At 41.3% G+C, this 15,288-nt stretch overlaps 1 protein-coding gene across 2 annotated transcripts; it reads left to right on the top strand.

Annotated features, from left to right (window-relative positions):
* Nucleotides 1-23: 23 nt before the first annotated feature.
* Nucleotides 24-14,187, top strand: RABL3 (RAB, member of RAS oncogene family like 3). 2 transcript variants are annotated; one of them, XM_050913696.1, is made up of 8 exons: nucleotides 24-119; nucleotides 593-684; nucleotides 1,818-1,947; nucleotides 4,899-5,013; nucleotides 6,589-6,739; nucleotides 7,426-7,497; nucleotides 8,588-8,626; nucleotides 11,269-14,187. In XM_050913696.1, the coding sequence occupies exons 1-8, from the start codon at nucleotides 74-76 to the stop codon at nucleotides 11,332-11,334; spliced, it is 711 nt and encodes a 236-aa protein (XP_050769653.1). In that variant the 5' UTR covers nucleotides 24-73; the 3' UTR covers nucleotides 11,335-14,187. The 2 variants fall into 2 exon arrangements, with proteins under 2 accessions (XP_050769653.1, XP_050769662.1); XM_050913705.1 differs by lacking the exon at nucleotides 7,426-7,497.
* The last annotated feature ends 1,101 nt before the right edge of the window (nucleotides 14,188-15,288 follow it).

Here is a 15,288-nt window from a genome sequence, read left to right as displayed (position 1 = left end):
AAGGAGCGTGCGCTGCGATTGGCGGCGCCGGGAGAGGGCGGTGGTCTCCGGGGTTGTTGCTAGGTAGAGTAAGATGGCGGCTTTGGACAGGGTCAAGGTGCTGGTGTTGGGCGACTCCGGTGAGTGTCCCATCCCCCCGCCCAACACGCGCGCGCAGCGAGGGCGGGGGGCGTCCTCCTCCTCCCCCCCCCCCCCCGCCGCGGAGCCGGGCGGGGGCCCCCTCCGGAGGTGCCGGGCGGCGCATGCGCGGCGTGCCGCTCCCTCCCCCGGCCTCTCCGCCTCCCCCGCCCGCCGCCTGACTAGAGACCGCCCGGCGGGACCCCCTGCTCCCCGAGCTGCGCTGCCCGGGGGCCCTGCCCGCCTCCCGTCGCGTACCCTGGGGCAGGGAGTGCGGGCGCACCCGCTGGTCCTCGGGGCTTTGCTCCTTGCCTCCCTCCCGCCTTTGCCCCGGCCGTTGGGCACTGACCGGTGGCCGTTACCCGCTACTGCCGGGACCGTCCGCGTTTAGTTAGTGCTTCTGCCCGTCAGCCCTTGGCCTTTTAACCTGCCCTTGCGTGGTGTCCCAGGAGTTGTCATGTGTGTGTGCTTGCAGGTGTCGGAAAATCTTCGCTTGTTCACCTCTTATGCCAAAACCAGGTGTTGGGAAACCCGTCCTGGACAGTGGGCTGCTCAGTGGATGTTCGAGTAGGTGACTTGCCCGACCTCTTGGTAGCCCTAGCTTGAAGTGTAAGGGAAGAGAAGGGCCTTGACATTTTTTTTCTTTTCGTTACTTACTGGCCCAGAAAAAGGTGCGTTTCAATGTTTTGTTTTGCCGAGGGCTTAATCTTTTGAGGCAAATAGTATTAAATGTGAGCCAAGCACTTGTGTGAGCGTTTTGACCCTCCAAGGTTGTCGAAATCAGATAAGATATTTGTCATTCGTAGCCCCTCTCCTTACTGCAGTGGCTACTGGCGTGTTACAAGTCATGGAGCGGCCAGTTTAAGTCAGAAGGCACAGAATTTAAACCACACTTCCCTGAGAAACAGTTAATGCACAGCTAAATTGTCAGCCACATGTATTGGGGAAAAACAATTTGCTTGTTTAATTTGAGGGTACTGACCGTGACCATAGGGTTGCTTCTCCTCCTGTCTACTCATTGCAGGACCTACTATCAGAGGAATGAGGATATTCATCTGGCGGTTTTTTGACCCAACCTACAATCCTCATGAGATAGCGATAAACGCTTTTTTCCTTCATCACTCTGCCGCGTTCTCCTTGAAATGCATTGCCATAGGTTAAGAATATATTTCCAAAATTTAGGGAGAGAAACATGGCAGTCCTGTTTGACTGTGGAGCAAATCCGGGGGCAAAAATTGTTGATTGATTAATTCAGTTGAGATGTCAATGAGACTTTGGAGAGGAAAAAGAGGTGGTCAGTTGGAATCCGATGTGGTCACCTGTGATATTCTTGCAGTGCTACCACCTGGGTTTACCACCTGGGTTTTAACAACTGTAAGAAGTCACGACCTTACTTTTTCATCTGCTTTACCAACATGCTATTTCTAAGCACATCATGAGATTTGTTAATACTGAGGTGGAAAGGGTACTCCCTGCTGACTCACCAAGCTCCATCTCGTATAAGAGCTGTGGTATCCAGTGGCCACTGCTTGACTCATTCCATCTCTCTTCTACTTGAGACATTTGAAATGGTGTCAGCATGAGAATTTACAAATTTCTATCCAAGTACAATAATCCTTTCAGCTGAATGTGTAAGTGTTGTGTGGATTTAATCCTGTGAGCTGGTGCTGTGGTTATGTATGATGTGAATTTTTCATCAGATCCATGACTACAAAGAAGGGACTCCAGAAGAGAAGACTTACTACATTGAGCTGTGGGATGTTGGAGGTTCAGTGGGTAGTGCCACTAGTGTGAAAAGCACACGAGCAGTGTTTTATAACTTGCTGAACGGTAAGTTTGCTTGGTGTAAATCTGGTTTTGGTGTAAATCTGGTTATGTCAGTGTTTCTGTTACGAGCAGTCGCTTGGTTCTGGGGCAGGATTCCTTTAAGTCTGGCTAAGGGCTATATTGTTCTCTTTTCTGATTCCAGTACATTTATACAGGAAAAAAACTAATACCATTTGTAGGCAGAATTTTATGGATTCAGTTTTGAACTGGAAAGCTATTTTAGGCAAACTTGTGCAGGTGAGCTTCATCAGACTTTCACTTCAGTCTTGTGCAGCTGGTGCAACAGTGAGCCTTTGAAGTTGCAGTGGTGTCCCTTCCAGCTATGCTTGCAGACATAAAGGTTGCATTCACCTTTCCAGGCCTGATATACATGCAGATATATGATTTATATTTTCTTGTCTGTTCAGTTCCAAAACTTACAGTAGGAAAATAATTATTTGAATTTATATGAACTTCGATAGTTATATCCTACCCTGGCAAATTTGAACTGTTCTCCCATAAAATTGCAGTATGCTGATAACAATCTTGCCTCTGCTCATTTAATTTACCAAATTATTTTTGAGAATTGAATCTTGCAACTTACTGTATATAGAAAGTAGTATTTTATGCCTTCTGTTGAGATACTGACTTAAAGGCCTAGTAGTAGTTCATCTGTACCACTAATAAGAGCAAATAAGAGATTATACACTTAACAATGCAGTATTTCAGTTGTTACTTTTTAGCATCCAAGGATGGTTCGCTAAAAATAGATGTACACCAGATTAACAAGTGCATCTGAAAATCTGTCTCAAATGTTCTGTTTGATTCTCTTTTCTTGTTCCCAATCATTTGAGGGCCTTTCAATAATGTGTTAAGCCATACAATAAACATTTTTGCTCTGTGATTATTTAATTAGTTATTTCTTCCTTCTTTCCCAGGAGGAAAACTGCATGTAGGTACCTCTTGCTTATATTGTTAACCAGACCTCTGTAAATAAGGTTTGAGTTGAGTTGTGTCCTCAAAGCAAGCCTCTTTGGTATATGAAAAAAATTGATTTCTTTTTGACACCAAATCCACAGTATGCCAGTGAGTGTGGGTCAGACTTGGAAATATTCTAGAACAGCCCATTAGGAGATGAAATCTTGAACTTATGTGTCTGAATTATGATTGATGACGTTATTAAAATAGAGTTATTTATCTCCACTGCCCGAAAGATATTATTAGGCAGGTCGCATATGAAAACTGTTGACTTCAGTAGTTAGCCTTGGGTCTGGTTTCTTTCATTAGATTAATTCCTTCATTAGAGGTTGTCTCACAGATTGCTTCTGTTTGACCTGATTTAAGAAGAGAAGATGAATGCGTTCCTTCTGCCTGACTGCCTGTGCTTTCTGGGCTTGCAGTGGTCTGAAAACCTGAGATCAAAAGACAGTTAATGTTTGGTTGTGGCAGCATCTGTGCAGGCTGTCAGGGAGACCTCGTTGTTGACAAGGTTAGATATGGTTCGCTTTTGGTTTGACCGCAGATCTTCTGCTTTGGTGACCCCACATCTGGTGTGTGGACTGTGATAGTCTAGGACAGTGACTAGGCAGTAAGGCTGTGGCTTGCAGACCTTAATGGGAGAGGAACATCTCCTTGAGTAGTCATTGGTCCTGCCTGCTCTTTTTTGATGTTGACGCACTCTTTTTCTGCTGGTGCAACTAACTGCGTAGGTTTTCAGTGAAGCAGATAAGGGAACTGACTAATCAAAAACATAACTGAGGAAGAGTGTCTGGAGGTGGAGAGTGTTTCTCGCAGGTTATGCAGCAGTGCCTCTGAAATCTGTTGCTGTAGGCCAAGTTATGTTGTATCAGGCTTTTTCTCCATATGCTGGGGGTGGACATGCAGTTGAGTTGCCTTTTTGTGCTGTTACTGAGATAAATGCTTTGAAATAGGGCTATGGTTGTGATATACTGGAAACTCATAGGAGAGTCTGTGCACAGTCGTGTGGGATAATGGAAAATGTTTGTGGAAATGTGGTTTGTTCATAGTGTGTACAGTGGGTGGCACCTTTGGGAGTTAGGGTGAAAGATTAAATTAGTTTTCTCCACCTGTAGGCTGTGAAGTGTATTGAGAACAAATCCTGATGAAGATAAGGGGTGTAATTCCATTTTGTCCTTGAATTAATGATGGTTTGAAGTCTGGAGGAAGTGCGAACATTCCACAGGTTGCAGAAGGTGTGAATAAATAGAAGAAATTTGCTAGCAGGAGTTGATAATTGAGTTAGGAACTGTGGTTATCAGAAGTGGGTGTCTGATAATGGCACAGCTAGGAAGTTTGGCTGGCTGTTTTTCTATCTCAGAATTTACATTTTGAAGGATCATGGTAATGAAAAATGCTAGAAGCTTAATCTTAAATACATGAAATCTTATTAATTCATGTTTCTACCAGCCATTTGGTGGACTGTGAAATTTATCAGAGTCTGTTTCCCCTTTGGATACCTCCCCAACTATGTAGCATTAGTTCTTGAAAATGCAGGAAATCAATAGTACTCTGTAAAGTCTTTGAAACAAAGAAACGGCCTTTAGACTTCTTAGATGGTGTGACAAAAAGATAGTTATGTTTACCAATTAGGTAAAACAGAGAAAGGCTAAATTCTCTGCTGCAGTAATACAGAGTTTCAGTATCATTAGGACTAGACAGAGCAGAATCAGGGAATGCCTGCAAGCCTCTTGCAGATTAAACCCTGAGGTGGCTGTTTGTTTCCTCCTTTCATGAGAGTTTTCTCTTAGCTCTTATCCAATTCCTGATAAGCAGCTTTAAAAAAACCTGTTGCATCCTGATATTTTTGAGCTTTACTCATTCACTGTAACTGAACCGATTATACATCCCTTTCTTCATTCTCAGATATCTGGGAACCTGCAGATGTCATTTTGGTAAGATAAGGAAAAAAATATGTATCATTAAATAGCATCTTGGTGCCTTCTCTTTCACTTTAGGGATAATTTTAGTGCATGACTTAACCAACAAGAAATCATCCCAGAATTTGTATCGCTGGTCTTTGGAAGCACTCAACAGAGATGTCGCTCCAACAGGAGTTCTCGTGACAAATGGGTGAGTGAAAAACATACGTGCAAGGTTAAGACACAATAATTCAAGCTGTTATGGAAGTCTTTGTTCATCCCTAAGGCTACTTGAAGTCCACATGAAATTAGATGTGGCTAGACTTTTAAGAAAGAAAGAAAAAAATGGAGAATATCAAAGAAAATCGCTGTTCTTTTTGTTTTACACTGCCAATCAGGCCATTTGGCCAGTAGATTCCTAAACTGTATGACAGAGGCCTTGCTTTAAGGGAAAAGATGTTCACTGCGTCCTTCATTTGTCTGAGGCCTCTGTGAGAGTGGGTCCAGTCCCTGATAGCTGAAGACTTGTGTGTCCGTACTGAGACGTGCAAAGCCCTTGCACAGGAAGTGTCATGGGATGGCATGTCTCTGTTCCAAAAGGCTTTCCCTCCATGCACCAAGACTGAGGAAGTTCACTTAATTATTTTTTGTTTTCAGTGGTGGGGGAATTATTTCAGGAGTGTGGCTAAAAAAGAGCTTAGAAAACTCTGCTTAAACAGCATGTTCATAATTAGCTTTCCAACATCTTGTCAAGTATTTCTTCCTGTACGTCCGTGCTCCTGTTACACATGTAGTCAAGGAGGTTTTAAGATCATTGATACACCTCACACATGAGCAGGGAAGCAATAATAAGGGGTAGCTTTTTGTGGGAGGAATATAAATTTTTTGTCTGCCTGTGCTGGTACGCAGGTGTTTTTGTAGAAACATGGGAGAAGGGGAAGAAGATTTGCATTATACAAACTGCAAATTTCTCCACTTTTTCCACATACAGGTTCTTCACAATCGTTTTGATTTTTCAAAAGCTTAACTTCTGTAAGGGACAGATGCTCAGCCACTAGCAATTGCTTGGTCAAGTTGTTGCCGTTGGTTGTAAAATTACTTTCTAGAAAGCTTGGTTTAGGTAAAAATGAAAGACAAGTGATTATCCTAGCTGAGGAGAATGATTTCAGCTTGGATTTGTGATGACATTTAATTGCAATATTACTTATTTTATAAAGGCTATCTTTGACCATTATTCATATCTGAATCAAAGCTTGTTGGAATTCAGCTTATGGTGGCTATCTTTACTTGAATATAGAAGAATTAGTAACTTGACACCACACAATTGTTATTGCAGCCCTCTTTGATCTAAGGTGGAAAGGGGTAGTGTTACATAGTTGCAATTTATTTCGTTGTCCCCCCTTAAAAAGTGTATGTATGTAGGAACTTTAGATGTTCAGAGATGCCAGCTCCCTGATCTGTCTCTGGTGGCTGCATGCTCTTGGTACAATACTGGAATTCCTGTTCCTTTCCTGCTTGTGTTAGCATTTCTTCTGCGGTTCATCTATGCTGAGAAGAAATCCAACTCATGTGGTTTCTTTTCTCTTTCCTTTCAATTCCTGTGTAGTGACTTAGATGCAGAAGCCCTTCCTTAATTTACAGATACAGCACATTCTCACTTGGATAAATATTGACGCTTAATAAATAAATGACTGTTATTTGAAAGGAACAGGGGAGCTGATGGCACCCCTGTGCCTACTTAGATGACCATCGCTTCATTCAGGATTGTATTTGTTTCCCTCATCAGTGACTATGACCGTGAACAGTTTGCTGATAACCAAATTCCACTGCTGGTAATAGGAACTAAGCTGGATCAGATCCCAGAAACTAAGCGGAATGAAGTTTTGACCAGAACAGCTTTCTTGGCTGAGGATTTCAATGCTGAAGAGATAAATTTGGTTAGTATCCTTGTCACCGGTGTTGTTTTTCTTTTATATGGAATCGAGTCCAATTTTTAGTAAGTAAAGATGTTCTGACAAAAATTGGGCTTTTGAGATTTGCAGTAATGCTGGAGTCATGCACATTTTGATTGGCTGTCCCCCTTGCTCGATGAAACAATCTTTGTTTCACTATAGGGAGGTATAGGGAGTGTTAGATAAGGTCACCAAAGCTTAGAATTGATGGTTGGGAGTTTTGTCTTCCCTGTTCTTAGTTCTGACACACAATATCTTTGAATCAAACATCAAGATCACTTTTTTTATATATATATATATATATATATAGTGTATATATATGTATAAAAATATACATGTGCTGTGTAGATGCTTCTGTATACACACACATGCATACACACGCACGCACAATCTCCTGTGTAGCCTGTACAAATTATTAGCTGACTGTGTAGCTGGTGGCAGAAGGAAGACGTGGAGCGTATAGGGGGGTACTTAGAATTCTCTGGTTGATTCACAGAACAGAAGTTGGCCTTTTCTCTCTAATGACTGTGGAGCAGAAATCAGCAGATACACTGTGTTTTCCCTAGCTGATTGCATGTGTCAGGGGAAGGGGTATGTTGATTTCAATGTGTATGGCTTCCTTGCATTGATTTCCTTGTGCTTGGTTTGTTGTTGTCTTTTGTGTGTTCTAGGATTGCACCAATCCTCGTTACCTGGCTGCAGGTTCATCCAATGCTGTCAAACTAAGCAGGTTTTTTGATAAGGTAAGTCAAGTCAATTAAATTATGTTTTCTTGTTCTATGTCTTGAACGCTGTCTGTGATTTGAACATGGAACAACAGTTAGCTACTCCTTTCATGTTCCACTTTTTGAGTTGGTTCAAGCCAGGTGTGGGGAGGCCAAAGATTGGTCTGCTTTTGGAAACCTCCAGAAAATAGCTGATCTGCTTGAAGATTTGATTCTTGATCTGCACAGAGCAATGAAAAAGAACTCACAAATGTGCAAAGACACTCTGCATATGCTTTTGGAGTCCTTTGGCAGGCCAGAGGGTTTGCAGTGTGCTAAGGTAGTAATGTGGAGAGTTACAAGACTATGATTAGCTCTGTTGATCCTGGTTGAAGCAAACTTCAGGAATTAAGAAATTTGGCATATTGCTCTCCCTTCCTGCAAAAGAGAGCATCAAGGCCTACTGTGAAAATGACAGAAGAAATGCTCTGGTTTAAGCATCACCTGGACAAAGATATCATAGTGGAGCAGATCACCTCCTGTAACAGGTCATGCTTTAGAGAAAATTTGGCCTGAATTTTCTTTCAAGGAAGGCGTAGATTGCACAGAGTGATACAAATCACTTTTTGATTCTTAGATTGACAGTACTGCCTCCATAGGTATCCTTCAGCACAGATAGTTTGTACATCGTTCTCAGAGAGCGAGTCAGACTATCTCTTCTCAAGCATCACCTATGCCCAGGGGCTACTCAGAACCTCTGGAGTTGTTATCCCCCTGCAGAATGAGCTTTTTCTAGTGCTCAGAACCGCTGCACCTGCAGAGAGGGATGGGAATAACTGATACAGTAAGGAGACACTCAAACCATCACCTCCATTACTAAAGAGGGCTAACTAAACTAGGTGTGTAGAAGTTGAGGATAACACACCTTTACTAAGAATGGTTGGAGGTGGCAACTCCTTCTATGTGTAATAAAGCATTGCACTTAAAGCAATAGGCCTGGAGCAGGGGACATGGATTCAGACCTTGTCCCAGTTAGCCGTGAGTTTCAGTGCTCACGTGTGAAGTGTTGATTGGAATCTGAGGTTATGCATATGCTGTGCCAGCTAAGATCATTCTCTGTTTTTTCCAGGTCATAGAGAAGAGATACTTCTTACGAGATGGCAATCAGGTTTGTCATTTTTCCTCCTTTTCTGTTTTGTTTCTCCCTGTGTAATGTGAACTGCTGACAGAGTCCTCTTTAAAACAGGGGCTTCGTGTGACTTAAATGATAATCTGTGCTGGTAATTTGAGTTTTTAAATCTGTGGGAGCACAGCTGTTCTGGATAGAGAGAAAGATGGCTGACTTTTGTCAGCTGAAGTATTCGTCTGTAATGTGATTGACAGTGAAATAATTAAGTGTGCTAACGTAGTAGAAGTTGCAAGAGTGAGGTAAAATGGGCAAATATGATCTTTCAGATCTGTCAGCTTCAGACTGCTTGGTTGCAGATTTAGGCCAGAGATGCTGTCCTGAAGGTTAATGAAAAGGCTTTTTTTGCACAGCTGGAACTAGCATTTTATGTTTTGTACAGGTAGTTTTCATAGAACCAGTGGAGCCACAAGGAAAATGGCAGTACAATACCAGCTTGTAATTCATTCCTAAATGGCTGAATTAACTGTTTTCAGTACAGTTGGTGAAGAACTAACAAAATGACCTTTCTGGTTTGGGCAGGCCACTTCAACTTTTTGTGCCCCCCACCTTCCCATGCGCGGTCTACCATGCGGGGAGTAGCAAGGTTCCATCATATCTGTGAGGTGCTTGCAAATTACCGTGAATAGCACCACTGAAATGCAATCGAGTGTGTCGTTAGATGTAGCTGTGCTAAAAGCCCCTTAGGGAGAGTGGGGAAAAAAATAGTCACAAATTACAAAATGCTTACTTTCTTTGAGCGTTTTTTATGCCTTTTAAAAATAAATTTGCTTTTTCCTCTTTCAGTTCTGCATGATGCCTTTTTTCCTCCCCTCTCCCCTCATCCCCACATTCTAGTGAAAGGTAGTCTCCCTTTCATAGGGATAGTAGCTTAATGCAGAAATCTGCTTGTGTGCTGGTTGTCTTTGATGCATGATGTAACATTTTTATTTTTCTTATTTGATCATTTTTAGTGGCTAGGGATTAACTTTATATTCCTTGTGGCTACATGCCAAAGATTACAGCCTGCTGATGACTACTTTCATCTGCCTCACTGACAACAGCCCAAAAGCTTGAAACAAGTATTAAGTAGCGGACAGTCATAGAGACAAAATCCAAATTGGAGCTGGAGATTTCAATATAACCTCTTAATGTTATTATTTGTAATGACCTACTTAATGTAAATCTTATGAATGTGTTTGTGGGTTTTCTACAATAGGTCCCTTCGATCACTCGTGTTTTGAGGTATTTCTGTTATAGACTTCTTCAGGATGAAAAGAATGATAAGTTTCAAATTGTTTGTAGCTATGACTTCAATCAGATCTCTGATAAATAAATAATTGTTACTCTTAATTAGTGACTTTGATATAAAAAATGCTAAAGCAGTTTTTACCTATGGTGTCCTGCTACTTTTTAGTTATAATGATTGCATTTTTCCTTTTTGAATTCCCAAAGCAGTTTTCATGAGATGAACCTTTGTGCAAAATCTACCTCATTTCTCCCTTAGAGATGACTGCTTTTCAGAGATGAACAAAACAATTCCTGAATGCATACGTTGCATATCTGTTTGAGTTTTGGGCCTGAAAACCCTAACTAAATTTAAATTGTGGGGTTTTTAGTGGACTTTTATTTGGGGTAAGGACTTTAGCTTTCTCAGTTTACCAAGGAAGTGTGTAACCTAAGCAATCTACTTTGTATTGTAAATTACATTTTTGTCCCATACCATCCATACATGCCCATGTTCTCCTGGCATGTTTTGTAGTGCTTGGTTGACACCTTCCATTTTAATATACTGTATTTCCTATGAGAATGTGGAATTGTTTTGGGAGGATGTGTTTACTGGGTCTGCTGTTTCTGCTTGTGTGTAGTTAGATATCTAAAAGTTACCCTGGACTGTAATCAAATAGTTTTATGATGCCAATAGGACAGACGTCTTACACAGTATTAGAAAGCAGTGCATCTCTTTCTTTTGGGGGATTCACGGGTGCCTTGGATTGCAAATCTGTTTGAAATACCGTTAAGCCAGAGAAGCTTCTGATGGTTTGAAGTAGATTTTCTTTGTAAGCACTCATTGTCATGGTGTAAGCAGTATCTACAGATTGGCTGCAAAAGCAGGAGTGCTAATCCTTTGCATTGTTGCAGCCATTTCTATTCTTCCAGTTTTCTTAAAGCTTTCAGCAATTGATAAAACTGTACTTTCAACTACCAGTGAAGTGCTGCTGTCTCAGGTTAGAAGGCATAAAGTTTCAACAGCTCTTTAATAGGACTTGGTAATACTATTTTATAGTTTTAAAAATGAACGGAGGAGAAATTATTGTATGCATTTGAATCTGGGGGGGAAATACGAACTTTGAAATCTATAATTAACTGGTTTAGAATTTGCCTAAGAAATTAAGGCTTTCATTGTAACCCTTGCCAAAAAGGCTTAAGGAGCTCCATAGAACAATGAGCCATACTCAAGTTTTGCAGCTTGTTTAATTAACGGTGCTCCTCTAGCAGTAAGATGAAGCATTTTAGTCCTGATTCTGGAGACGGCGTGAAAGAGGAAGGCGTTGTTGGAGCTGGCTTGGTAACAGGCGCTCAGATGTGGGCTAGAGGGAGCTCGTGCTGATTCTGACATGACAGCTTATCTTTCCTGTCTCTAGATTCCTGGCTTCTCTGAAAGGAAAAGGTTTGGAGGAGGAACACTGAAGAGCCTTCATTATGATTGAACACTGAAGTGGAAGATGAGTTCTCCAAGTTCCTAATGACATTGCCATTCCGACTGGATGCTTAAAGACAATAATGCTTATGTCAAGCAAAGTAAAATGGTATTACGGCTGGGTAGCCTGCTGAAGCTACTTTTGCTGGAAAAGACTTTAGGAAGAATTTCCAAAAATCTCATCTGAAGCCTAGAATGTGTCTTAGGATTGCAGGCCATCTGGTTATATGGGAACATTTGGGGAAAGTGTGCAATAAATTGAATGCGTCTCTCACTGCTGTGGGAAACTTTATCATATACAGCACGTATATGTGACATCTTTGTCTCCATTTTGGAAAACTTATGGACAGTCTTTGCAATGAGTTACATTCATCTTACCTCTAAAGGAAAGATGACACTGAGTGGGCTTCCCATTTACAGTGAAGTGAACAAAACAAGTGAGCAAAATGTAAGGATGAGTAAGGAATGGTCTGGAAAATAATAGAATGCCTTCATTAAATGAATGGTGTTCTCTCACCTGGAACACACTGTTCAGCCCTATTCAGAAGGGATAAAAAAAATAGGCAAGAGATGAAAAAAGATTTGAAGCCTTAAAAAGAAAATCATGAGTAGAAAACAAGTGGTATTAGTTCTTAATGCTGCTTAAACTAAATTTTTTACTTTGGAGAGGACAAAGTGAATCAGGTACTCCTGTTTATCTTTTCATAATTGAGTGTGGTCTTGTTCTTAATATTAAATTAAAAGGCAGTGCATTGAAAGCTGATGGAAAAAGTATGTTTTTATACAATGCTTATTTGGAACAAATGTGACATGGTCTTACTGAGCCTGAGGGCTTAGCAGATTCAGAAAACATGAAATGTAAGAACATCCTCTGAATGGATAGACATTTAAAAGGGATATAAAGCCCTGTAAAAAGTAGGAACTGAGCATGATTAGAAGGAAAGTTCTGTGATAGAGATGTTTCCTTTTCATATTTAGTACTAAGGATGAAGGCGACTTGACCTGTGCTGATCTACGGTGCAAGCTGTTGTCTTCCTAAATAGCCCAAGCTTTGCACAGTTTCTCACCTCCCCAGAATTATATGGAGTGGTAAAAGCCTGATTTATGGCAGTTTCTTCTTTCCCCTCCTTCCTCACAGTCACCTCTAATGGTTAAGCCTCTGGCAAAGGCTAACTAAGAGCTGGAGTTAGATATAAATACAGATTAATAATAAGTGGGGTTAGAGGAAAGTAAAATGCTGGTGTGAAATTGACAGCAAGCAGAGTTCTGCAGTCTCCAGATTACATCTGCCTGCAGCTCTTCTCTAGCAGCTGCTTGGAAATAAATGGAAAACTGCCTATTGCCACTAATCAGGCACAAAAATGACAGCTAGGTGCACCAGTCAAACTTATTAAAAATATGGATACTTTGCTTTTCCTTAGACCATTTCTAGAAAGGTCTTGGAGCATTTGCAAACATGAGTGCAGTAAGTTTTTAGATGCCCATGTGAAATAGGTTATTAGTTTACATTTAATTTACAACCAGGGAAAATAAGGTACTGAAATATTCATAGCAGATAACCCGTGTCTGAGCTATGCAGCTCATGACAGCACCAATGTCTCTCTCTGCTCCTTTGACAATGAAAGTTGGAATTATTTTCTCAAGGTCAGGTGTTGTCTTAGGGTAACCAGATCTGGGCTCCCTCAGGTTACTAAGGAACTACAGAGCAGAACAAGCAAGCTAGGGCTATTTCTTCCTTCACCCTGTGGCTTCTTTAGGAGAATTGGAAGTGTTGCAGAGTAAGGGAGGCCATTTAGTTTAAGGTGCTGCGTGAAGCAATGGTTGCACAGGTCTTTGATTTGGAGTAAGCAACTTTCCAAAGTAGCTGTTTTCAATTAATCAAAAAAGGAGCATTGCTCAGCATTCTGTAGGGTGGCCTAAGCCCTAATTGCAGCTTACTTGTATTTGTGTATTTCACTCCTCAGGCTCCACAAAGAAGCAGCAAAGTCTTTGTACGAGAAATCTTTTGAAGGTCAGTTCATGCTCCAGGAAGAGGAGAGAATGCCTAAGTCCTGTGCATCAGTGGCACTGAAGGTTATGACAATCAGGATTCAGGAGCAAATTAGAAAGAGATACTGTTGTGGTAGGAGGGAGAGAAGATAAAGGGAGTAGTACCGAGGAAAAGTACAGCATGTGGGCAAGTGGTAGAAGGTTAGCAGATTGAGAGAGAAGTGTGGTTGAGGCTGTGGCTCCCGCTCTAAGCTCAGCTAAGTCTGCCTGGGCTCACTCATTCAGCTGTGAGCCATAAAACTCCTCCCAGGATATCTCCATCCACTTTGGAACTGACCTGTGTGGTCTGACAAGTGACTTCATGGTCAGTCTCACTGTCCAATCTGCAAAATGAAGGAGGCTTCCCTGGAAGCATGGTTCTGATGTATCTGTTTATCAAATTGTTGTGTCTTCAGTACATTGGGAATTAAAGAGTTCACTCTTTTTAATTTTAGTCTGGATGTTTAACTTGAAGAAAATGAGGACTGGAGTTGTTCCAAACTGTTTGTGTTGTCACAATATTTATTCTGATATCACCACCCTTAACTCTGTCCTGCCATAAACAAATCATTTAACTTCAATGGTTAGTTTTAATGCACTGAAATCCTTTACATAGCTGTCATTTGGTTATCATTCTAAAGGGTAAAGGCTAAAATTCTGTGCTGTCATCAATAGCCCTGAAAAATGATTACAGACCCATCTCACCATGATTGCGGTGTTTTAGTGTTTGTGGTCCCAGATTAGAATAGATTGCTTTGTAAAACACCTGTGTGGTTTTTTTTCCATGTATTTTTACCCACTTTTCTAATATTTCATCAGGGCTACGTTAAGGATATTAGCATATTCAAGTTCTGTTTAAATATAATGCTGAAATTTCATGGGTTTCCCATGCTTGGGGTTTGGATCATTCCTGTTTTGTGGTTTTTACATTTACGTGACTGACACACACTGCAGCTCTCTTGAAATAGCTCCATACGATTTTTGTTTGGAGTGGTAGCTTCTGTTTTCCTAAATGTAATGCAGAGGCAGAATGGACTGATAATTATAATTAGACAAACTATGGGAATTGGCAGAAGTTGTTGCAGGCACCATTAGCCTGCTGACTAGGTGTAGTGTGGGATTAGGTGTGTCTTTCTCTTTATTTTAATTGGAGGTAGTGGCTCCATACACAAGCGCCACCAGTTTAGCACTGTACCTTGGTTGTACCCATATTGTTGTTGTGTATAGAGCAAGAATATCTCACACCTGCTGTGGTGTATATCAAATGTCAGGATCCAGCAGACAATGTAGAATGACCATCCCAGTTCTTCTTTTTATTGACTTTATCCTTACTGCCCCGTCCATTCCGTGCTTCTGCTTTACTTCTATCTTAAAATGTCTAAAGATCAGTTTTAAATTGTCACTTAAAAAAAGCTGTGTTGATCTTTCTCCCAAATATTCATTGTCCAGCCAAACCCTTTTTGTTTTTTGGATCACAGGCTTGAGTGTAGTGGTTGTCTTACACCTGTGTTAATGTAGTTCATGAATCCAGCATCTTAGCTATTTTAATACAAATAGGTCTCTAGTCCAGATTAAGTATCTTACTTGTTTAGATCTCAGCAGGTAACCACGATTAGGTATAATTTTTCCTTTTAGGACAAGGTGATGTGTAAGGGAGTCGTGTACGTTGATGACGTTACAGTTAAAGGAGGTGCTAGCTTCTTGTCAGAACCAGGAGTACGTGAGCAGCTGGAGTTAGTTGCATTGCTGTTTGCACCTCACCTGTTTCAGCTGCCCAAAAAAGGTTCACCTCCAAGCTTGAGGCTGTGACACCAGACAACTTCTCTGTGCCACACTTCGCTCCTCCTTCTATGTGTTTCACCTTTCTTTTCTCTGCGCTCCCCCATGCCCTCTATGACCCTTCTGTCTGTCTTGCCTCTGTCCACCCGTACCCCCA

This window comes from Gymnogyps californianus, chromosome 1 (genome assembly GCF_018139145.2).
Source record: "Gymnogyps californianus isolate 813 chromosome 1, ASM1813914v2, whole genome shotgun sequence".
NCBI lineage: Eukaryota > Metazoa > Chordata > Aves > Accipitriformes > Cathartidae > Gymnogyps > Gymnogyps californianus.
This window is presented reverse-complemented; position numbering and strand designations above follow the sequence as displayed.